The sequence below is a fragment of the Neolamprologus brichardi genome, chromosome 2, assembly GCF_056152115.1.
Source record: "Neolamprologus brichardi isolate AB-2024 chromosome 2, ASM5615211v1, whole genome shotgun sequence".
NCBI lineage: Eukaryota > Metazoa > Chordata > Actinopteri > Cichliformes > Cichlidae > Neolamprologus > Neolamprologus brichardi.
In genome coordinates, this window is record NC_142105.1 from 27,628,575 (window position 1) to 27,652,232 (window position 23,658).

A 23,658-nucleotide genomic window follows, 5' to 3' on the forward strand; every position below is an offset into this window, starting at 1 on the left:
AAGAACTACAGTTGTTGGCACTCAAGCATTGGCTTCATTTGTTTTACAGTCAAATCTCTCTTAAATTAAAAAGCTGTTCATTCATGAAGCTAAAGCCAAGATGAACTCTTTTTACCATAAAGAGTAGAAGCGGCTCTAACATTTATAAAACTTGGTATTTAGCCTGCACCTAAAGTATTCCTTAGGTAGATCCGTGAAAACCGGTGATGCAAAAAACCCAAAGCAAATTCCAAACTGGAAATACACTTAAACATTTATTTTTATATTTTAAAGAAAGGTATAAAAAATTGTGACCAAATCATGCAGAAAGTAACTCCCAACAGAATTCATACAGAAACACAAACTCAACATTGGGGTACACACAGCTTTGATGTTGTACAACGAGTTTCACAGTTTGTTGACTCTATTTGAGTTTATTAGACTTTCCTATTTGTTGTATCAGTGCCAAAGCTTCGTGGCAACAAGTTCCAGTTTAAAGTCCTTTGGGAGGACACAGTAACCTTTGTGCTTTATAGAATTATTATTTTCTCATTAACTTCAGTGTCAACAATGCTGAAAGCCGTATAATGAGAAGCTTTTAATCAGGTGTGTCGGAGGGATGGTTTGTGTTTGCTCATTCTTGTAGAAGCAGAATTGATTGAAAAGCTGTAAGATGGCATTTAGCTTCACTGGGAATCACCTAAATTGCCAGGAAAAAGGTCACACAACAAAAATAGCCTTTACTGATAGGTAAAATCAATTATATTAAGGCAACATTGAGACAGACAAGTAGACTGTGTGAGTCAGTGTATAATTGTGGATTTAGCTACAGGTCTTTGGTTTTAAAAAAAAGCATAGTACAAATAAGTAAAGAAGACAAGAAATGAAAATAATACATTTCAAAAATGGCTGTTTCTTTCTTTGGGTGCATCACTGGGCTTCACTTCCTCTGCTCTGGAGCTCTGCCGAAACAAACACACATAATGTAAATACAGGGATTTTTGTTAATGGTAAAAATGACCTGAAATGTGCTCAAATAAAACATATCAGCGGGTTTTGAGCTCCTGCTTGGAATAATTCAAGAGACTCATGCTGGAGATAAATTTTCAGTGCTACTTCTGTTAAAGAAAAGATCTGAGATCTTCTGAAAAATATATTCATGAATTCCTACTAAGAGGTAGTATACAGCTGACATCACTCATGCCTGGACATTAAACATGAAGCCAAACAGCAGCCAGTGAACCTACCTTGACAAACCTGGGCAAAAGCTTGACACAGATAAGTAAATAGGTGTATTTCTGTTCTTTTTAACTGAAGCACTTATTCTTGAATCTAAACCCAGTTAACTTAAACAGGTTGGGCTATTACTCTACCTTGGACTTGAATAACAGGTTGATGACACCCTTTGAGCGTCTGTCTGCTGTTCGGTCAGAGGTTGCACACACCGACATGGTCTTACTGTCCCTCTTGCCTCTGGAGGACTCCACCTCCTCAGCCCCTCCTGCCACTGACAAGGACAGGCCTAGAGAGAAAGAGGGAGAGGGAAAAAAACGAATGTAGTGTTTGTGTCCTTGTGATTACAGTTTTACAGCAGATCTTGCACTGTAGCCAGGTGATTCTTTGTGACTAATTGGGCTCCCGCAGCTGTTCTGCCGATGACCTGTGTGCCCTAGCAACACTGGTGGCCTGTGAGTGCTGTATCTTCAGTGAGGCAGTGCAGCTTGTAGTTGTGTATTAACACTGCAGTGAGTGCTGTCTCAGCTGATTCAGTGAAGGCAGGAGGCCAGCGAAGCATCAGTAAATTGTGGCCTGATTCACCATAGTGCAAGGATGTGTAAATACAACAATCAGATATAAACCAGATGCAACTATTACACTTCTGCGAAAACATTCAAACTGATTTGCTGCCTTATATCAGAGTGTGTCTTAGGGCAAGTTGTTACTGTGCATTCCCCAGCATTCACTTTTTCTATTGCACACCATAGCATGCCAAGGTATTTCTCCTATCATGACCTTGCTTGTGCTCTTTTTTCTTTGAGTCAGCTTTCCAGAGCAGGAAAAATGCAGCACTTCCTCTTAGGTCATGATTTTTTGACTTTGTGGGCTTTGTGCCCCTCAGTCACAGTAATTCCATAACACCAGGTGGGTTTGTGTGTCACCTGTGATGGCAGGCAGCGATCTTGAGTTGGCATTGGTCAGCGCCACATTTACTTCATTTGGCTCAGACAAGTTGGTGTCACTGCGGAACTCCTGTTTCTTGGACAGCTAGAGGGAGACAAAGATCACAGAAAACTCAGACTACACTTCACAGAAACAGAGCGTTTTATTACTTAATCATGTCTTTACATGCAACCTTCCCCATTTTTCTGTCTTTGCACCTTTTTCTCACATTTTCCCCACATTGCTATCCATCATCACTAATTCTCACCCGTTTGCATTCCAGTGTACTGGTCCGTTCTCTTTCCTCTGTGATGAAGATCATGCTGCTCCTTTTCTTTTTCTTCTTACTCTTCCTCATTTTGACCTCTGCATCACCCACTGTCATCACACTCCCCTCCTCACCTATACTAACACTGCCACTGGAGCGTGGTAGGGTGGCAGAGCTCCAGGAGATTGGAGACTCAGGAGGATTGTCCCTGGGAGGAGGCAGGAAGATTTACATTAGACATTCAAAGGAAATCCAAGCTTGTTATCATATTTGTGTGACGCTTTTTCCGTAAGAGTTCATGTATACAGTTTAAAATGAGTGTTATCGTGGGGTTCTCGTGACACAGTAGGGGTTCGAAAATGTGCATGTTACCTGTCTGCATGTGTCTTGGTTGGCGTCCCACACTCGGATCCCTGCAGTGACGAAATCGAGATGACGGACTGACGAAATGATCGCAGCATGGAGCGTGGACGAGTAGACTTTCTCTCATCCAAGTCCGGCTGGAAAGAGAGAAAAACAAATGTGAACAATATGTAGATTAGCCGAAAAAGATATCGTAGAAAAAGTGACATCTCTAAAAACAAGAAGAACAAGAAAGAAGTAAAACTGAGTCTAATCACTTTTAAAACGGTGTATAATCACTCTACTCCAGTTTTGTTTAATTTCTCCTGAAAGGCAGTGCCAATTACAAGTTAATGACCACGTTTGCCCCCGTTAAAACCATCCAAACCCTGTTCTGGTTGCAGAGAAATTTAAAAGGTACAAATCCCACATCAACACTCTTCTCACAGCGTTTTCTGAGTACTTTGATCTTTAAATTCGCTTGGGTCAGCTAATTTGCAGCTTAATTAGCTCTACACTGCTCTACCACAGCAGCTCCATGTCCAGCTTTGCAGAAAAAAAGATATTCTGGATTACGGAAGCATCATATTTTAGTAGAAAAGTTAGGATTTTCCTACATTTTTCTTTCAGCTTACCAACTCTCTCACTCCGTACTCCTTCTCCACTTTCTTTTTCAGCTGTTTGAAACACTCCTCCATGCGCTCATGGAAAGGACGCAAGTCCTCTGTCACTCTCTTCCCATGGAGGGAGATTCCTCCACCTAATAATGGGATCTGGAAATAAAAATGTCATGGTGTCAGCAGAAAAACACACACATATAAAAATAATGACTATATATGTTGTGTACATGTATTTGAGAATATGTATTAAGTACCTGCCATGCGATGAGGTCCTTGAGGCGAACCAGCTTCTCTCTGTCCTCCTGGTGCTGCTGGGTGTACTCTTCAGTAAAGAAGGCCTGATACAGAGGAAATATTATATAACACTCATTTAAAAAATGATAAAAATCGATTACTATTTCACCAGCTAGCAAAAATGGTAATTTACTACCATCCTATGTGGAATATTATAATACTGAATGGTGTGTGTGGAGGCACTTAAATGATAGTCAGATAAGTACATTTCATTTAATGTCATTTGGACGGCAGAAACTGACTTTGATTATATTCAGTGAGCCTCAGGAGGTGATAAAGAGTTTCTTCTTAATGGATTTAAGTTCATCATGAGAGACGAGTCTTGCATGAGAGCACTCTCTTAAGCTCTGATATCTGTTAAAGGACTTACTTTGTTACGGTGAATCTCCGTCCTTTTCTGCAACCCTTATTTGGCTGTATATGGTATGTGTTACAATAGATGGCAATAGAAATTCAATATAACAGCTTCATGCAGTGGTTCTCAAACTTTTTCTCTCTCAATCTGATTTAATGAAAAACAATGTGTATCTAAAAGCACTTAATTGCTACATTTCAAATATTTAAAGACATCACAAAATTCACAGAAAACCTATTTTTTTTTCGACATCCTAAGCTAAGCATTGAAGTTGCATTACAGCGAGGTTTTCTAAAAGAACTAAAAGCAATAAAAAAACTTTACTTAATTTTTAATAAGAAACATCTGTAGAGATCAAACTCTTTTCCAGGCGAAGTCTTTAAAGACTGCTTTGTTTCAGAGTCATGAAAGAAAAAGAAGACTCAAACAAACATGTGGTTCGCTTTTGTTACACTTTGAACACATATCCATTTCCTTTAGTCTGCCACAAAATATCACAATCTGGCTTCGTGCTCACAGTAAATGTGACTGTGCTTATTACTTTCAGTTGGCTTTTGATGATAGCTAATTGTGACTTCAAAATATTGAACACAAAAGTATTTACTGAACTTAAATTTTGTATTAAAATAATAATAATAATTATGCAGGAATGATTCTCTCTCTTTTTTTTTTTAAACAAACACATGCACCTCATCCAGTTTTCCAAGGTTTCCTGCAGGTACTAGTTTCTCATTTTAGAAATCCCGGTTTAAGCTAAAGTACTTTGTTTCCCCAAAAGGTTACCACAGCAGATGGATCTGTATGTTTGGCACATGTTTTTATGCTGGATGTCCTTCCTGATGAAACCTTCCAATGTAGCCAGGGTTGGAATTAGGTCTAAGACCACACTAGCTTGTGACCTCCTGAGGCTGGGATCTTCTGTGTGTAAGGTGAAGGTGTTAACCACTACACACAATTTGTTGTTTTTTATGTTATACAGCATCCCAACCTTTTTGGAACTGGGTTTGTAATATTAGTGATGATCTTTGAGAATTTACCTTTTCATATTTTGCAAAGCCACCCATGACAGCTGGGTCAACGATGCCGTTGAGCAGCATGGAGAGAGGGTTGATAGGAAGGCTCCAGTCAGACTGGTATTGGTTAATCATCGTTAAAATCTTCTCATTTGTTGACTCCATGGTCTCTATGGCATTCTCCAAAGGAGACAAGGTAGTCTGGAAAGGGAGGCAGACACACAGAAAGAGTAGAAGAAAAAGGAATGAAGGTGGATGGATGGATGGAGAGTTTTCAGATCAGATGTGGGAGACGTATAATAAAACTTTTAAAAATTAAACACAAAAAAACCCTGTAACCAGTGGTGTTGAAGTGTGAAACGCATTGCACTGGAGATAATAACTTACAGCAAACACACAAGTCAAACATGGAGAACAAACATGGCCCTGTAGACTTACATGCTTCATGTCAGTTGCCTCAAACCAGCGCAGGATCCCAGGCAGCTTATAGACAGTGGTAAAGGTTGTGCGCTCAATCCACATGGACTAAAAAAAAACAAAAAAAAAAAGTATAAAAACAGAGAAGCTGTCAGATAAATCTGTACCACTTGTGAATACTCTGATATCATATCTTGCATTGAAGCCTGAAATCTTAACAGACGCTTGCTGCACAATCTCATTTATTCTAATCTAATCATACACCACAGTAATACCAGAATCTGATGCTGCATTTCAAGAGCTCATCTGAAACCTTTAAACACAAGCCTCAGCATATGAAAAATCCTGCCTTTGAATAAAATCCTATTATTTTATATATTAGTAACTCACAGTTTCAGACTGATAACAGTTCTAGTACAAAAGTCCTTGAAATGCTTTCATGGTCCCTGTGGTCACACATTTCATTTTAAAGACATAACTCACAGCAAACTCATTGTTTGGGTCCACGGGTCCTTTCCTCACAGGTCTGGAATAGTGAAAGCGCTGCACATAGTTGGACTTATAGAAGCTGAAGAGGAAAGAAATGAGTCAAACAAAGACAACAGACAAAATCATGCAAAATGAGGCACAATATACATTAGGTGTACATATTTAAAACCTCCAGTTCATTTTTAAGCACTAGCTTGAATGGCACTAACTTGATGATCTGGTCAGGAACGGGTTTGTTCTTCAAGCGAGGAGGGATTTCGAGGACTGGCTGCACTGTGAAACACTGGATATCTGTTTTAGACTGCTCAGAAATAAACATAAGAGATAGATTCTCAGTATCTCTGTGAGTGTACAAACTCATAGTGGAGGGATGTGTTCATACAGAAGTGCATCAAAAGGAACAGGACAAGTAAACTAAAATGAAATTTTAGTTTAATACACAGAGATCTGATGGTTGGTTAAGATGTACAGTGGTTCTGGGTTAAAAGGTCCCTGGATATTTAGTACTTTCAAATGTGTTCACTGACCCAAATACTTAATAATCCCGAAGGTGCTGCATGTGAATATTTTATGACTTCTATGCTAGTGTGCTGGTGAACCCCGTAGACCATGCAGAATATTAAAATTTCCTTCGTTCAATATGCATCTACATATGACTGTAAATGAATAAGTGTGTAATGCTGCTTGAAGGATACACTGAAGTGGAGAGTTCTTGATATCGTCCCCTGGCATGGTGGTTGTGTTGAGACGCACAGCGCTGGGGAACTGGCTCATCAGCTGGTTCTGGAAGTCCTCTCTGCGCTCATACTCCTTACCACGGTGGATAAACACCTTGTTCTGAAGCCAGGGGGAATAAACCAGTGTTAATACTGATAATAAAGATTAAGACCCAGCTTATCTTCACAGGAAAGTTCTTTGCCTATTTAAACTTCTTTAAATAGGGCAGAGTCCACCTAGGAATGGCAGACACTGAAATTCTCTCAAAGACTCAAAAGTTGTACCTGATCACCTTTGACTGCCCTCTTATAAGCTGAATACTGACTTTGCCTTGCTCGTTACCACAGCAGATTAACACACATAATCATAGCAGAAGCAATAATCATTGCAAAATTATATTTCTGCAGCTTGTTGCAATCAACACATCCAAAATGTTTCCGGAGGGTATCGTATGTCCCACTCTGCTAGATACCTGCTGGTGTGTTTAAAAAACAAACTGTAAACAGCTAAGCTTAACTGCCAATAACGTTTTTTAATGGAAGACAGTTAGGATTTTGTAAATGGTGTGAATTCCTTAATATCTACTTTATGTTTCTGGTAACAATTTGAAGTATTCTCTAACTGAACTGTGACACAGCAAAATACAAACCCTGAGGAATGGAGGGTAGCCCTGTCCATAGTAGCCCACTGCAAAGTAGTCTGGTTTAGGCCTCAAGATCTTCATAATATTTTCATAGAACTTGGCTTGTTTTTCCTGTAGAGAGACAGAAGGAAACAGAGGATGTGTCCAAGGGAGACTTTCAGATGTGCACTTTGGGCAGTTTAATCAGCTCATGCCAATGACAAAGCTACGCTCAGCAGAATGCCGGGCCTGCGAGGGTGATAGATGTAGTGAAAAAAAAGCACACCCCACCCAAGGGCAATGTCTGTCATTTATATAACCACATAAATTCAGCATTAGCTGAGAGAGCTTCTGCTGCAGTCATATAAAGAGAGGGAGAGATTTTTCCATTGTTGGGAAATCTGTGATTCTCTTCGAGGAGTGGAAGGAGTTATTTGAGTGAAGGGGAGATAGAGGAGAAGGTGGTGCTAAACCAAAAGTTAGTATATGGGAGAATCACTTCTTCTGTCGTGCAGAGGCAAGAGATGAAAGAAGCGGAAGTGTGATTGAGATGACAAAGTGAGGGCCAGGAGGACTTTGAAGTAGCTGAAGACTGCTAATGAAGAATCATAATTTTGGGGTCATATATTTATGACATGCCATAAGCTCAAAAAAAGCTTGATTTAAAGGAGTATTTGACATGCTGTTAATGTTTGAGGGTGCAGATGATGTAACAATATATTCAGAGGCAGTGTTGGGGAGTAACGGAATACATGTCGCGCCGTTACGTATTTAAAACACAAAATATGAGTTACTGTATTCCGTTACAGTTACCGTTTAAAAAGGTATTTAGAATACAGTTACTTTGTTGAAATAAAGGGATTACACTGCGGTATTTTCCTGTTTCATATGTTCGGCTATGCCCTCTCTATTTTTGATTACTGGATGACAGTACATATTTATGATATTATAGGATGGCACTCCCTTAATCAAAGACGTGATAAATAGCCTGAATTCTCTTTCTTTTTTTCAAACACCACCTTAAACCCCCCAAACATCTAAAACATCTTTAAAAGGGAAAGGGGGAAAAACATGCAATCGTGAATGCTACACAGAAGACATGAACCCCTGTGATTGTAATGTATTACCAGTCTCTTGCTGAGCAGCTCGTAGTCAAAGATCTCATTTTCATACTGCTCTGCAAGCTCCTTACACAGAGTGATGGCCTCTTCCCACATCTAAGCACACAAAGGAAAGAAACAGAAGTGTCCTTCATTACACCATCTGCTAATAAATCGGGCACAGCTGTCGTGGTGGGAATTCATATCATGAAAATGTCTGTGTCCAAGTCTCTGCGGAGTGGAAGGAAGTCTCTATCTCAGCTTCAGAGAACATGAGACACTTGGGGAGAATACAAAATGAATGTGACACTAACACACAGCACAGTGATCATGTGTGGTTGAAGGATATCTGTTTTGATATCTCCGATATCCTCGAGTGAAGCAAATAAGAAAAAGAAGACAAAAACGGAACAACAACACACGGATTTTCATTAATGCAACTGAGCGCTAATTAGCGCTCAATTAATCACTCAATAGCGGCACAGCTAAGCAAATTTTGACATCGTCTGAAACAATACAGACCTTGCCCTTGTCAAAGTAGTCAATGATTGTGTCGTAGAGAGTTTCTTTGAGCTGTCGCTGTGTTTGGGAGCCGTGAAACTCAAACTGACTGCACATGTCATCTGACCACTGCAACAGAGACAGAGAGGAAGTAAAGAGATATGGAAGAAAAGACAAAGATAAAAACAAAATGAGATATTTCCGAAGGGAGGCCCAACTTGATATTGCTGAAACAAAAGAAAAACTTTGCCTTCAGGACTACTCTAATTTCTGCTGTGCCATTTATCACAGAGGAACAAAGGGAGAAAAAGTACTTAAAGCTTACAGTTTCATTGTTGTAATAAATCAATATTAGTCCTAAGCGGAGCATGTGCAAAAACAGCAGCAGAGTGCCCATTTATTATATAAATGAGACAACTGTTTATCTTCTATTACATAAATTACACAGAATTAAATTTAGAAAAAAAAAAAACAGTACATCATGAATTTTAAAACTGTCTAATCTGCTTAGGATAGCAAAGATTATAGCATGCTGTGTGTTCCAGCCTGTTGTTTCCAGTAGTGTGACCGGAATGACAGGACTGACGCTGCAGATAAATGGAGATTAGAAAAATTGTTAAATAGAGTTCAACTGCTTTGATGTAATGAGACGCACAGAGGAGATGACGAGCAGGAGATGCTCAAATTCATGTGCCTTATAAAAGAGTTGAAGCGACATAAGAGGTCAAACAGACTCAGACTCATACATGCACATCCTCACACACACACACACACACTGGGCAAGTGCACGGCATCAATCACCATAGCGATGTAGCTGCAGTAGACGACGCAATGCCATAAACTAAACTCGGCGCTTCATCATTTGGAGGCCAGCGACGTAGCAACTGTTTATCAGCTACTGCAAAACTGTCTCAGTTGTGGCAAGTGATTAAGAAGAACAAGACACCAGGGGCCAGCATTAAGCAACAATATGTGTCTTCATATGCGTGCATGTGACTGTTTGCCCCACCTTGAGCAGACGAGAGTGGAGCAGCAGTGTGTACGCCGCCTCTGTGTAGTTTTCACACTCCAGGTGAAGGTCCCTCAACTTGTAAAGGTACCTGAGCACACACAAGTACAAGAAAAAGGAAAAAAAAGAAGGCACACTCTTTAAACAAGATAATTAAACCTTATTCCACTAGATGCCACTGTTGGGCAACCTGAAGACCTGCAAAGGAAGCATTAGCCCCTCTTTCTCTCTCTTTTCTCTCACTCTCTCACCCACAAACACACTGGTAGATACCCTGAAATATGTACTAAGCTTAGCAAAAGGTCATTTAACACTCGCACACACACACACACACACACACACACAAAAGAGCACAATTTACCATATGTCTTATAATGGTCTGACAGATGCTTGTAGGCCTATAACGTGTTATAGGCCTGACAAGGAGAAAAATGGGATTACTTCTTGTCACCTGGAGGACCGGCTTTTACTGCTACTGCTTTTAGTTTTGATCTGTTTTGTTGTATCTATATCTTTCATCTGTCAAGACAAACCTTCTCCACATGGCCAGAGGCTGGACTTTGCTGCTAAAGCACTGATGACAAAGCAGGAAAAGAAATGTTTTCTGAATGCTTTTAAATGAACAGTCCCATATCTGCTTGCAAAGTAAGGTGTTGGCTCACAGGACAACTGCTTATTTTGTCTGCCTAAATGTTGACAGTCTCACTTTCCTTGTTTTTTTTATTCTTTTTTTATGTCACACCTGCTATTTCCTTCCTCACACTTTCAGATATAACAATTTTCTGGTTGGAAATGTATCTGGCTGTAAGTTGTTTATGACAGTCCAGTCATTGGATGTGAAATCAAACAGAAAAGGGAACAAAAAAACAGAAAAGTTTCAGTCCCAAGTCATTTGCAACTTACATTAATTACTCAATCTGTTTGACTATTATTTTAGAGTCGTGTGTTCATCTCATTTGTTCTCTGGCATCCTGTTTTTCACTTTCTCTAGCTTCACTGTACCTGCACGTTTCAAAACTGAAAGGGTTTTGATGAGCCAAATTTAGCAGGAGGCATCTTGTTTATTCTTCTATACTCGGTTTTGTTTGATACAAATAAGTAAGTTTCATTTTGTTGTTTGCACCTGGAATAGAACAATATAGGAAGTGTCCTATTTCCATAATACAGGTTATGGAAGGTTATGAGTGTATAACAGTATCTTCATGCTGTGGTAGAATTGTCTAGCTGTCTCACATTATTATGAGACAGCTACACAAAGAAAAAGAAATTATAGAAAGCTACAAGCTTCAGTGACTAGTATGTAGCACATATGGCGAATAGCACTACGTGTATGTATAGCAGAATGAAACCTGGCGAAGGAAGCAGATTCAGTTTTCAACGTACTGCATTTAGAGAAAAAGACATTATCATATGCACCAGGGATGCAAACCAAAACAGCGAGGTGAGTCCAGTGCAGTTTATTTTTCATATTTTCTTTCATAGGATTCTGAAATGATGACAGAGTTTAAATCTGAAGCTTGATCATGTGCTTCATCGTTGTAGCTGATTTGGGTTGTACGCAGCAGCACAAAGGGAATTTTAATTAGTTTTGGGTTTCATTATCCATCGTTATGTAAGCGCACCATTACATTGTGACTAATTATATAAGACACACTAAATAAATTGTCTGTTTGCATTAAAATACATTTGTTGGCTGACACCAATAAACCAGCCAGCTAAATGTTACTGTATTATCCACAGAGCTGACAAGGCAGTTGATCAACCACTGACTTTCACTCACATTCACACATACAGATAACTAATTTGTCTAAAAGCCATACTCAGAAGTGCACTGCGGGACCTGACTACTTCCTCTCCTCCTCTCTTTCCTGTCTGTCCCGCTCATTCTCTCGCTCTCTTACAAATGGTTCTCTCTCTCCCTGTCTCTCCACCTCTCCCTCCCTCACACTCATCATGTCTCTCTCTCCCTCCAGTCAGGCCGAGCTGATCCTGTGGATTTTGACATTAATTCAGTGGAACTCATATAATCCCTTGTCAGATTATAGAGCCCCCCCCCACACACACACACACAAACGCATGCACAGACATGCACAGCATGCGTACAACACAGACATGCACCATTTAAGTCAAATCCAGCAAGTAAATACCTGATATACATCGCTTCACGATTGATGTCCTTGTAAAAGTTCTGCAAAGACAGAAGGAGGGGTTGGTTAGTGTCGTTTCTGTGTGTATGTATGCCTGTGTTCGCATGCATATGCATATATAACTGATAGAGGTTTTGAAACTCTATGTTATTAATTAATTCTACGTTTATATTATACTATATTATACACCATAACATGCTGTATCACACTATACTATCCAATAATATGTATACTATACTGTACACTACACTACAACACAACACTATACCACATCATACCACATTACACTCCTATTTTATACTACACTACAGTACTATACTATAATACTGATTGCTTGTGCTTTAATGTGGGAGCGCGTGTGTTTTCAAGTGTGCTAGATAAACTGCACAAACTCCCAGTTTAATTAAGTTTAATGATATCTACAGTGAACAGAGGAGTGGAACGAACTGATGTAACCTCACCTCCCATCACTAGCACAGGCCAATACACACAACAGCACCGACAGACACATACACAGAATCACAAATGTGACAAATTATAGTCAATCTTTCCACAGTATACCATCAAACCATTTTATATTGTCAAGGGTAAGATTTATTATTTATTGGACAATGAATTTTAAATTTAGGGAGCTAACATGTTTATATAGGGTGCCCATCAAGAAGACAAGTAAAGATTTGCAGCAGTCCACCTGTCTTTTAAATCTATAGCAACACAACTTTCAGTAGAACTACAGCATCACTTTCTATCTTTTATAAAGAACAATACAGGAACTGAGAGTTGTTTAAAAAACAAAAACTACACATATGTATGCCTAGCATATTGTAGATATAGTGCACAGTATGTGTACTGAGTTAATATCTGTAACAACGAAAAAGAAAAATGAAACCAAAATGATATAGTGCAAACCTTTTGAGAGTACTTCTTATTATGTTTAAATAAGTTTGTTTTGTTTTGATAGTTCATCTACATGAAGGAGCAGAATAAATATGTGTGTGACTGTGCCTGTGTGTATAATTCCTTAGTAAAGTTAGCCTGGGGGGTACGGATAGGGGAGTGCACTAGTGCCTGCTTGTGGGCAGAGGGGATTTTTTTCAGTTGGCCACATGAATGAAACAGAATAGCTAATGGGCAACTGCCACAGGCTACAAACTAAACACTCCTGCCATGTACCAGCAGCCTCCACCTTGGGGATGGGGGATAAAGCGTTATTATACGTTATTATTCAAACACAGACGCATCCATCTGTCGAATTATGATCTTTTAAATGTTTGCATCTTGGAAATGAAAGGAAAAGAAAGAGTTTTGCTGAGGTATCATATGATTTAATCTGGCGTGGAGAAGATCATATGGTGGGTAGATGGCATCCATTACTAAACCTAAGAATACCGTGGGGGAGAATCTGATTAGGAGATCACATAAGAGAAAGGACGTGGAACAGACAGGAGCTGATGCAACCCAATGCAAAATGTAGGAGACCAGACAAGGAGATGAATCTTCGCCTTTAGATCAATCAGCACCCAAATTAAATGGGGAAAAAGAAAAAGAAAGGCCTTGGCACATAAGACAAGAAATAAAATCTGTGTTTCATAATAAACTCTTCATGAGATTGTTTTATATAGAATCCAAAGCAGCCAAAGTTTCACATTATATTAGTCTTTCAATTACTAATGGATTTATTGGTGTTGATGTGCGTACATCTAAGATCAGCAACTCTTTGCTATGAGACACTACACCAACAAGGCACTGTATATTACAAGAATCACAAGGTAAGTAGCAATAAATGCTAATCCATGATGACACAAACATATCACACTTAGACACTAGAAAGCTAATGATGATGATGCTAACAAGACTTTCAAGCGCTGGCAACTTTGCCAGCTGATTTCAAAGGTGGTTCTTACCAGAAGATTGACTGTGCAGCTCATGCGGTTGTTGCGGCTGTCATCGCTCATCACAGTGCGGTAGTCAAGGAGACGAATGAGGAGCCCCTTCACCAAGGAGACAAAGTGCTGCACCTGTGGCCTCAGCGTGGGTTTCTCAGCAGCACAGTCCAGCAATCTGGCAGACATGCTTCCACAAGTTAATCATCAGAGACCTCTGAGAGGGTTTTACCTTGTTATTCAGGGTTATTCAGTTTGTCTATTAATGTACTGGCAGAAGAACAGAGCCAAGTGTGAAATGCTGCTCATGAGAGTTAGCAGGAAATCGATTGTGTATAGTGAAAAAAAGGTACAATACTTACATGCTCTCCAGTAGCTGCATGTAGCGTTCATCTCCTCCACCACCCTCCACCTCATGGTCCAACTTCAGAATGATCTCATTCTCAAACTGCCGAAGATTTTATTATTATTTTTTTAAAGTAACTATTATAGACAGACAGATAACAAATTACAAAGCTCTGGAGCGTCATCGTATGCTCATGTCACATCTTTTATTCTTTTTATCAATTGTTTTTCAGGCTTTCTCTTTCAGAGTAAACATCAAACAACTTTGCATCACTATCTACTGAGTCATCAGATTCCCTCTCCCCGCCTACCTAATGAGTGATCTTTGTTTGTCCTTTTGTATTTAAAACAAAGAATAAGTGTTTGCTTGGGTAACACCTCACAATAGTGCTATGTGCATACAGTCCAAGTAACAGGGCAAAATATTTTCGGTATCAGAACAAAAGGACATTTATCACTCAGAGCTTTATTAATAGCATAAAGAACAGCACTGAAAATGGGGAAAGCAAAGCGTGGGACAAAAGGTAGATGAAGAAGCAAAAGACGGGAGCAACAGAAGTGGAAATCAATTATGCATGCAAGCATAATTAAGGTGTCTCTTTTACTTTTATCTGCTGCATTACAGGAAATCAATGCGGGAGCACAATGTGTATGTGCCACAGTTATAGATTTTCTATTTGATTTGTTTTCCTTGTCTCTTCTTTTAATTTTAGCATGTATTCACAGATACAAATGCATCAAAGTCTGCAATATATAAGATTTATTTAAGTATTTTTTGTATCACGATTACTTTTTAAATGGCTCGATTGTCTTAAGTTTAGTTCAGCTCCAAATAAAACCAGCTCGCTTGAGACCTGAGTCTTCTGGTTTTATATTACAAATTGATTAAAATGAAGTTTGAATGGGTTGCAATTAATATCAAATGTTACATGTCCTGTTTTGTACACACCCCTCACCAGTTTCATAAGGTGAGGGGTGTGTTATTGTACACCCAGCAATACTAATTGCTTGTGTTCCTATATGTGTGTACCTTGCTGAAGTTTCCAAAACGTGCATGTTCACAGGTGATCATGTCAAAGAAGATGGGAATAGTGGCCCTTCTCAGCTCTTCCTCAGGGATCAAAGTCATCTCCAGGATGGGACCCACCATGCCGGGGATGAAACAGATTTTATGACTGCCTGAAAAAACACACACATAGAAATAAACACACGTAATTGCTCGTATATGCAGACACAGCATTTTTTACTCACCCTCAGGTAACACTACAGGTCTCTGTCTGGCAAATACATAAAAGTATTTTTCTTCTACAGTAAGAGCTTTAGCTCTGTGCAGGATATAACCCTACTCTTCTGTACACACCACAGAAAACTGTGATATTTTTAGTGCACTGATATATTCAGATTGGTGTCTGTCAGTGTGAAACACTGCTGACTCATGAACCTTTCTATCCACAGTTTATGAAGAAGAAAAACTACACATTACAGTACAGTTCTTACCTAGTTTATACCAGATGTCACGGATAGCAAAGCCAATAAGCCTTCTCATATCTCCATATCTGGAATTCAGAGTGTGGGACAATAAGGAAGGAAAAATACACAGAAAGAGAAAAAAGAAGACATTAGAGTGTTAGTTTGGAAGCAGTGTCCAAATCAATACTGTTATTACTGAGTGGAAAAGATAATGCTCACCTACTCTTACTCAACTTGATCTAAATTAAATGCCTATCTACAGGTAACACACACTTTTAATAGGTATTGAAGTATATACAGCAAACGAAGAATCCTAAATAGACCACAAATCAGTGGGGAGAGTAGGTGTAGTAAATTGGGAAATTAAATAGCTCTTCTCTCACTTGGCCAGAATCTTGTTCCTCTTGGTTGGTGAGAAATGCTGAAGCTGCAGGGACTCCTGGGTAATAAACGCAACTGCCAAGTGGAAGTAGTTATTCCACAACTAGTCAGTGAGGAAGAGTGAGGAAGGGAGGGGATGCAGAGAAAGATAGCGTTAAAGGGGATTCAGACACAATAAGAAGGATGGCATCAATATGAGACAAAGCTCGGATATATTGCACATAAAAATACCGTTACCTGGACTTCAAAGTCATCGTTATTAAGGAACTTTTCTTTCATAGTGTCAGCATATGTATTGATGGCTCTTAGGAACACCCTAATGAACAGATATAAATGAATAAATAAAAAAGACATGTCAATGAAGTAAAATTTGCTGTGGCTGTGTTTGATCAAGCTGAATGTTAAAAAAGGAGAATACGAGTAAAAGAAGAATAAAAGGATGGGATTCTTTAAAAAAACCACAATGCAGCTTATTTTTTTGTTTATCAAAGAATTCAGCTCTAGAGCTTAAAGCCACAGCTTTAAACTGTTATTCCAGACAAAAAAAATGCAATATCGCATTCAATTCAAATCTTCTGTCACAGTGATAGATCATGATCGCAAGTTAACAAAGTGTGCAGGTGTATTGGCGCGATATGGCCTTATGGCTTTCTAAAGTTAAGTAGCAAAACTACTCTCAGGCTCCCTCTGCTTCAACACTGTCTATCTATCACCATTATACAGAGCCAAATGCCATTCCTTCTCATTCCCCCTCCTTCTTTCATCTTCTTTTAAGTAGGCTTTTCTTTCTATATCTGCACATCTTCATTCTAACCCCGGTCTGCAGACTCCTTATCAAACTGCCTTTTCCTGTACCTCATTTTCAATTTTTCCTATTTGCCTTTTCGTCTGACACAGCCTTAGCCTCCCTTTAGCTTACATCACAAAAACCACTGATAGCTTTCACTCCATCGGCTCACACACAGTCATATTTGCCACATCAGCCGTTTTCATCATCGCAGCCTTGATCCCAGCTTTCCTATCGCTAACTTATCCCTGTGTGGGTTCACGTGGATGAACCAGTCGACTGTTGATGTCGACTTTTTAAATGCATAAGCCGTAGCTCATGGGCAAACACATGTAGAACCATGCAAGAGAAGACTTTCAAACTGGTTCTGTGCATGTGTGTGTACATATCTGCAATATGTTACCTGTTCTGTACCATGATCATGGCCATCCAGTCAGACGGATACACATGTTTCCCAATCAAGTCCTTGAAAAGGAGGAAGGACTCCATTAGGAAGTCCTGCAGTAGAAGAAGACAAGAAGAACAAGAAACAAATGAGAATATAGAACTGTACTAACAGCAATATGCAAAGTCTTGAGCCACCCTTCATTTATACTTTGATAGGAAAATGAGACATTTTGCTGCACAAAAATGACAGATATAGCAAAAATGATACAAATTAAAACTTATATGTCCAAACAGGTACTTAATTTATTTTTTTATTATTTGTCAGAAGGTTCAATAAACACTCCAGTTTTAAAAAAATTCAGTTTTCTGCCATCTGCGGATATGTGTGTGAGGCACTTACCACTAGATCAGTAGTTCCACTGAAGGTTTCGATGTATGTAGAATAGTGTCGATCATCCATCTGACTTAGAATAGCTGTCATGCAGGCAACAACCCTCGACTACAGAGGTAAAGTGTGTAAAAAGAAAAAGAAAGAAAGAGATAACCCATTACTCTTAGCTTGAGAGCTACACATCTTAAGCCGAAAACTGAATCACCCATCCATACATCCATCTATTTTCTAAACCACTTATCCATTTCAGCTTTTGCTTGGGGGCTGGAGACTATTCCAGTTTCATAAGGTGAGGGGTGTGTTATTGTACACCCAGAACAGGTCAGCAATCTATTGCAGGGTGCTTCTGAGTCACTTAAGGTTATCCATACTGCACCAAGACTGAGGCATAGCTAAACAGAAATTAAACTGTGTGCATCAACAGCTCGTTATTACCATGGAATTTTCAGATTATCATAATCACTATAACCAAACCCAATCGTTGCCAGGAAGGCTGGCAGTGTCTGTAGTTTTTAAATTACATTCTATAGTTTACGCCGTGGCACCCTGCCACAAGGTGAGATTAAAAAGAAATACCTTCCGAATGACTCGATCACTCCAAATAACAAATACAGAACTAAACCGCTCAGACTTTCTGATAACAACAAATGAGAAAAAATGCAATGAACTTCAGTAAAAAATTCATTTTGACATAGTTCATCTGATTTACTTGTTGAAAAGATAAAGAGACAAAAACCTTTCAAACATCAACAAATGCAAGAAGAAAAAAAAAAGCAGTTCAGACAAAAGTTCAGTGATGTGGTCAATCTTAATATCACCACAAAGGTGCTTTATAGTGTGATAACATGTGATGTTGTCTAAAAATCGTTAAGCAAAAACGAAATAGAGTTTGAATGTTTCATGTTTGTGAGGGTTTTTTTAAATAAACTCATCAGTTCATGCACTTAACTTGAAATATGGCCCAAGCTGAGTACACATAGACACACGCTGAGTTTAGTATTAGCAAGCGTCAGCGATAGAAGATAGAAAGAGTCCTGAGACAGAGCAGGTGGAAGAAGGAGCTGCGACTTCTGTGAGAAAGACAGACATGAAAGATGAGGCAAGGCATGAAAAAGGAAAAAAAGTTTTACCCAAGTTAGCTTTAAATCTGTGTGAAAAGTACTGAGGAAAAACTCTCTCGAGCTGGATTAGAGCAGAAAATTCATGGAAAATTTAGAGCAGATCTTTCCACATCCAGAGGCTGAGAGGGGGAAGGCACTGAGAATGGTAATGGTCAATGAAGGTGGAGAAAACAGAGAAAAAAAAATACAGAAACTGATCTGCATCAACTTGAAGAAAACATGAATAATTACTGGCATGAAAGAAAATGTGAATTTATTTTAAGGTCTGTGCATATTATATATGTTCCTAAAAAGTGTTGAAATCTTTGCTGATTAAGTCAAATTTTGTCAATCTACACTCTTCCTCCTTCATGTTCTCCACCAGCTGGACTACTGTTGCATTTTCAATCATTTTTGTTCTTAATTTCATCGACTCTTTTTGCCAGGTTCAATTTTACTTCTTCAAGTTGTCTGTAAATAAATCCTCACTCCACATAATCATCACACCCCTGAGCCTCAAAAGGGCCAGAACACTGGTAAACACTAATATGTTTTACCTTATATGCCCTTGGTTTGTTACACTACATATAGTTTTTGTTATGATCCTCTATTCTTCTGCTGCTACACTGAGTTCAGTAAACATTCAGAACAGGTATTTCTGCCACCGGGATTTGTGAGAAATTATCCTTCGGAGTTGGTGGCAGAAAAGGAGAGACGAGACAGAGATTAAGGATGATGGATGAGTAATTGAAGATGAAAGATGAATGCCATCTAATGCGATGACAACTTTAATTTGATCAAAAGTGGCAGGGTTTGTGTTTGTGCTTGCCTGCATTCTAATAAGCAACGATACTTTTTTAGTCATGTATGCAAACAAAACTTAAAACTTCATTAAAACTTCATTAAAACATAGCTGCGAGCGGCAACGAAGGGGGCAAGCGGTTCAGCAGGGCACAGTCACCATGGCAACTTAATGTGATCGTGTTAGAAACGTGACTTCAAGCACTCATAGGAAACAGACAGTCTTCACAATGGGGTCCCGAGTCTGTGCATTATGTTTGGATGTAATAGCTCTGAGCATTGCTGAGATATGACCTCACTACCACATTTGTAAGCTTGCTGCCGATTTCAGTTGACTGTGACCGATTATTGCCTTTAAATAATAATCAAAAAAATCAAAAAAACATGTCAACTTTGTCTCCAAAAGTTGATTCTGTTTATCTGGACATAGCGTATTCACAACCACTGACCAAAACCCACTGATCACTTGATTTTGGTCAGTGGTTGTTGATCAATGGTCATGAGAATTTGCATAATTATGATTATGGAACTGACCTCACAGCCCATTGTTCCTTCAGTGGGCTGGTTTCAGTCATTATGCAAATGTACTGTTTATAAGATTGGGGAAACCTGCAGTCAGCTGAGACTGAAGAAGTCACTTGGATGAGTGACAAAACGTTTCTCCCAGAAAACGCTACGTCCAGATGAACAGAATCAACTTTTGGAGATTTATCTTCCTGGATGATTGAGAATGCATCAAGACATATGTCAACTTCGGTTATCATGGGTTTAGGGCTTATCAGTGACAACTTTGTGGAAAACGTCAAAAACATTTTTATAAAAATCAAAACGTCTCAACACAAGCCACAAAGTTCAACAGTACTTCATTTGTTAAAAAGTCATCCACATGTTTTAAACTTTGCAACTTTAAACCAGTGGCGGTGCAGGCGTGGTCAAGCCTCAAACACAACGCGAGGGATGTTTTTTTTATTAAGCTGGTTGTTTTTCAGCTCCTGATAGCAGCATTGCTGGTGACAGATGTGTAAGAAATGCAAGGACAGAGACGCCGAAGCTGCCAAATGATCAAACCATTCTTCAATTGTGTTAGTCTGTTATGTGCTGCAAAACTGGATCACCTGTCAAACCGACTACATGATAATCTTATGCTATTTCAGATGATGCAGTACTCCTTTTTATTTACTTGCAACATTGTTCCTTAAACAGTAAAATACAACACAGCTGTGCTAGAACACGTACATTTCAATATCAAAGTAGAGAAACAAAAAATAAATGAATAAAAATCTGCAGCTTTGTGTGATCCTACAACACTTTGCAAGTGAATTATTCTTGAATATATAGGATTGATTTTTATACACAACTTGATTACAGTAAATCAATATCATCCTTTATATTATCTGTTAATGCTTATACATGACGACACAAAGTCGTGTGAGTAAAAAAGCAGTACACATAGTTTGTGGTCCCATAAGGAGGTGCAGCATTTATTCATCACAGCTCTTGATAAAAGGCTTCTGCGGGTTACACATGTGTTTCCTGACTCTCAGCCCTTTTAAAAGCTCTCTCTCTCCTCAAGATGCAATTAAGGACTTGAAAGATCGTTCATTGTGACAAAGGAGAAACAATTTAGGGTCTTGGGAGGGGAGAGGACTTGAGGATGCATAAGTTAGCATAATTAAAAGCACCCTCGGAATCCAGGGACTGTCCCTGAACGCTGTGCCACATTTCTAAACTTTTAACATGCAGTCCTTGGGGTTGCCAGCATACTCTAAAGGCAGGAGGAGAAGAAGAAGAAAGGAATGAATGATGAAATAAAAAGCATACATATAATGGGTGCCTACAGAGCTTAGTCGCTAATAAATATCTTACTGAGAATGTATGTTCTTGAATGTGTGTGTGTGTGTGTCTGTGTGTGTGGTTTTGTGTGTTCGTGCTCAGGGTATAACTACCCCCATCCTCCACCCAACCGTCTGCACTATAGTGACACCAGAGACCCCATCACCATACTTCCTTCTCTAATCTCGCTTCCCTTCTTTCACATTTCTCTTTCCTCTTATGTCTCCCTCTTAAAAGTGCTGGGAGATCAGTTTAGTGTGACACTTAAGTACAGAGTAAGTGCTGGAAGAAACACTTAAATGAGGGAACGATGATTAGTTTGTGCTTAAATAACAACTTATCTGTCACTAAAATTAACTCCTGTCATTGAAAGTAAACCTTAGTATGAGAAAACACTGTTATTGACAGCAGTGGCAAGTCTTTAAATTATGCATATATACTAATATATGTAATTTAGCAGGAAACTCTCCCCAATGGTGGTAAAAACCAACAGACAGGATCAAGAAGCACAATTAACTCTATTTTTTTTTCACCCCTCGCTCTTCCTTTTTTGCCTCCTTAGAGTGCACTGCCTGATCAGTAATAGGATTAGGAACACACACACACACACACACTTACTCAGGAAAAGTACTCAACAGCTCATACATTTTTGGTTTAGTGTTCACTGTGCTGGTGTATATGTGGATGTTACTGTTTTGAAGTGTAGGTCACGTGTCATATTGCCCTACTTCACTCTAATTGGTGTTCTCTGAGGGGCAGTGCTCTCAATCTCCTTTAACGCCATCTAAACACGACACAAATGCTCAAAGGGCCAAATATCTAGCCATCAAATGCTCCTGCGTCCTCACGCATGAATGTGTTTCATCAACACATTGTTGCATGCAAAGACGCACGGAAGGTATATTTTTGTTGTGTATAATAATAAAACTGCAGACAATCACACTGTGTATGACAGAGAGAGAGCTCAGGGCTTGTTGAGGCAAAGGCCTTACACAACAGCTAAAAGATTACTGGCAAAACATGGCACAGACTTTGCCAAGGTCTGAGATTTCACTCCCTTCCTCCTCCATCCTTTGCTTTCCTATAATATGTCTATCCATTCTCTCATTCTGGCCACTGCTGTTGGTAACAAATTCACAGCTGTAATTTCCGAGTTGCTTCCAAATGACAGTTACCTGACAAAGCAGTTTGTATCCTGATAACTTTCACTGCATATCATCTGCTGGCTGATAATGTGTTGCTGTCATTACTGTGGTGACAGCGTCAAACGAAATGTTTTTACTGATAGTGATAGCAGCGATAGATCTCAGTCAGCATTCATCCACTCAACAACAGATGATATTAGGCCGTCTAAAACAAGAAGATAAGATTTACACTCTCAAATGACTAGTTTGAAATAGTAATTGAACCCAGATGTTACACCTGCTTACAGCTTATAGTTACTAAAATTCAAACTGAAATTCTATTGTTTCTTGAGCCATAATTAGCAGAAAAAAGTGTGAAACATGAAATTTTCGTATGAAATTCCAGCCACCAAATGACAGAATTCCTGGTTGGTCCATTGTAAAGCCAAAATATAAACAGAATACAAGTAGGATTTAATGGATATATGTTTTATGTTATTATTATTTGTAACTAATTTATGCTTGCAGAGATGTATGGAGATGTCTGTTTCGCGTCCATGATTGCTAACCAAACTAATCTAATACACCAAAAAAGAGGGAACTTTTTTTCTGAGACAATTTTTTCTTAAACATAGCAAAAAATTTTGAATATCAGGATTTCGCCACAACATTCACATTTACAAATGTAATCCAGGCTTGTATCTTAGGTCTATTTGTACAAGTCTCTTCTCTGAGCCTAAATTCCTGCTACTTTCATTTTACAGATCAGCAAGATCCATATGAGTGCCCCCAAAGCAGGAGAGATATGTGCATTTATGGACATACCATAACTTTATCACTACAAATGACAAATTACCTCTGACATGGAGACAGAACTGTTACACTGGAAGGAAAACTACACAGTATACTTTTCTACCCTTCAGCTGGTAGACTGGCACTTGTGTTGGACATTTGCCATATAGAGAAGCTAGCATCTCAGATTGTAGCGTCAACCCTGTGATTAAGGCAAGAAGACCGAGTAAGACACAGCTGCCAAAGTGTTATCATTTGGTGCTGTTGCTAATTTGACGTTATTGCCTACAAAACACCATAATTGCAAAATCTCAAAATGCATTAGCATGAC

At 39.0% G+C, this 23,658-nt stretch overlaps 1 protein-coding gene across 1 annotated transcript in view; it reads right to left on the reverse strand.

The window, feature by feature from the left end:
* Positions 1–211: 211 nt before the first annotated feature.
* Positions 212–23,658, reverse strand: part of dock2 (dedicator of cytokinesis 2) — a 93,231-nt gene continuing 69,784 nt past the window's right edge. Inside the window, exons 27-51 of the mRNA XM_035910894.2 lie at positions 17,687–17,785; positions 17,303–17,397; positions 16,350–16,428; positions 16,115–16,215; positions 15,759–15,817; positions 15,292–15,440; positions 14,279–14,364; positions 13,938–14,094; positions 12,034–12,074; positions 9,887–9,977; positions 8,899–9,006; positions 8,404–8,493; positions 7,304–7,408; positions 6,633–6,774; positions 6,147–6,228; positions 5,932–6,016; positions 5,470–5,556; positions 5,056–5,232; positions 3,624–3,707; positions 3,385–3,522; positions 2,780–2,907; positions 2,408–2,615; positions 2,139–2,244; positions 1,353–1,501; positions 212–941 (exon numbers count right to left, since the gene is read on the reverse strand). Of these exons, the coding sequence (XP_035766787.2) occupies positions 879–941; positions 1,353–1,501; positions 2,139–2,244; positions 2,408–2,615; positions 2,780–2,907; positions 3,385–3,522; positions 3,624–3,707; positions 5,056–5,232; positions 5,470–5,556; positions 5,932–6,016; positions 6,147–6,228; positions 6,633–6,774; positions 7,304–7,408; positions 8,404–8,493; positions 8,899–9,006; positions 9,887–9,977; positions 12,034–12,074; positions 13,938–14,094; positions 14,279–14,364; positions 15,292–15,440; positions 15,759–15,817; positions 16,115–16,215; positions 16,350–16,428; positions 17,303–17,397; positions 17,687–17,785 (2,709 nt within the window). The 3' untranslated portion in view covers positions 212–878. The remainder of the gene's footprint in view (positions 942–1,352; positions 1,502–2,138; positions 2,245–2,407; positions 2,616–2,779; positions 2,908–3,384; positions 3,523–3,623; positions 3,708–5,055; positions 5,233–5,469; positions 5,557–5,931; positions 6,017–6,146; positions 6,229–6,632; positions 6,775–7,303; positions 7,409–8,403; positions 8,494–8,898; positions 9,007–9,886; positions 9,978–12,033; positions 12,075–13,937; positions 14,095–14,278; positions 14,365–15,291; positions 15,441–15,758; positions 15,818–16,114; positions 16,216–16,349; positions 16,429–17,302; positions 17,398–17,686; positions 17,786–23,658) is intronic.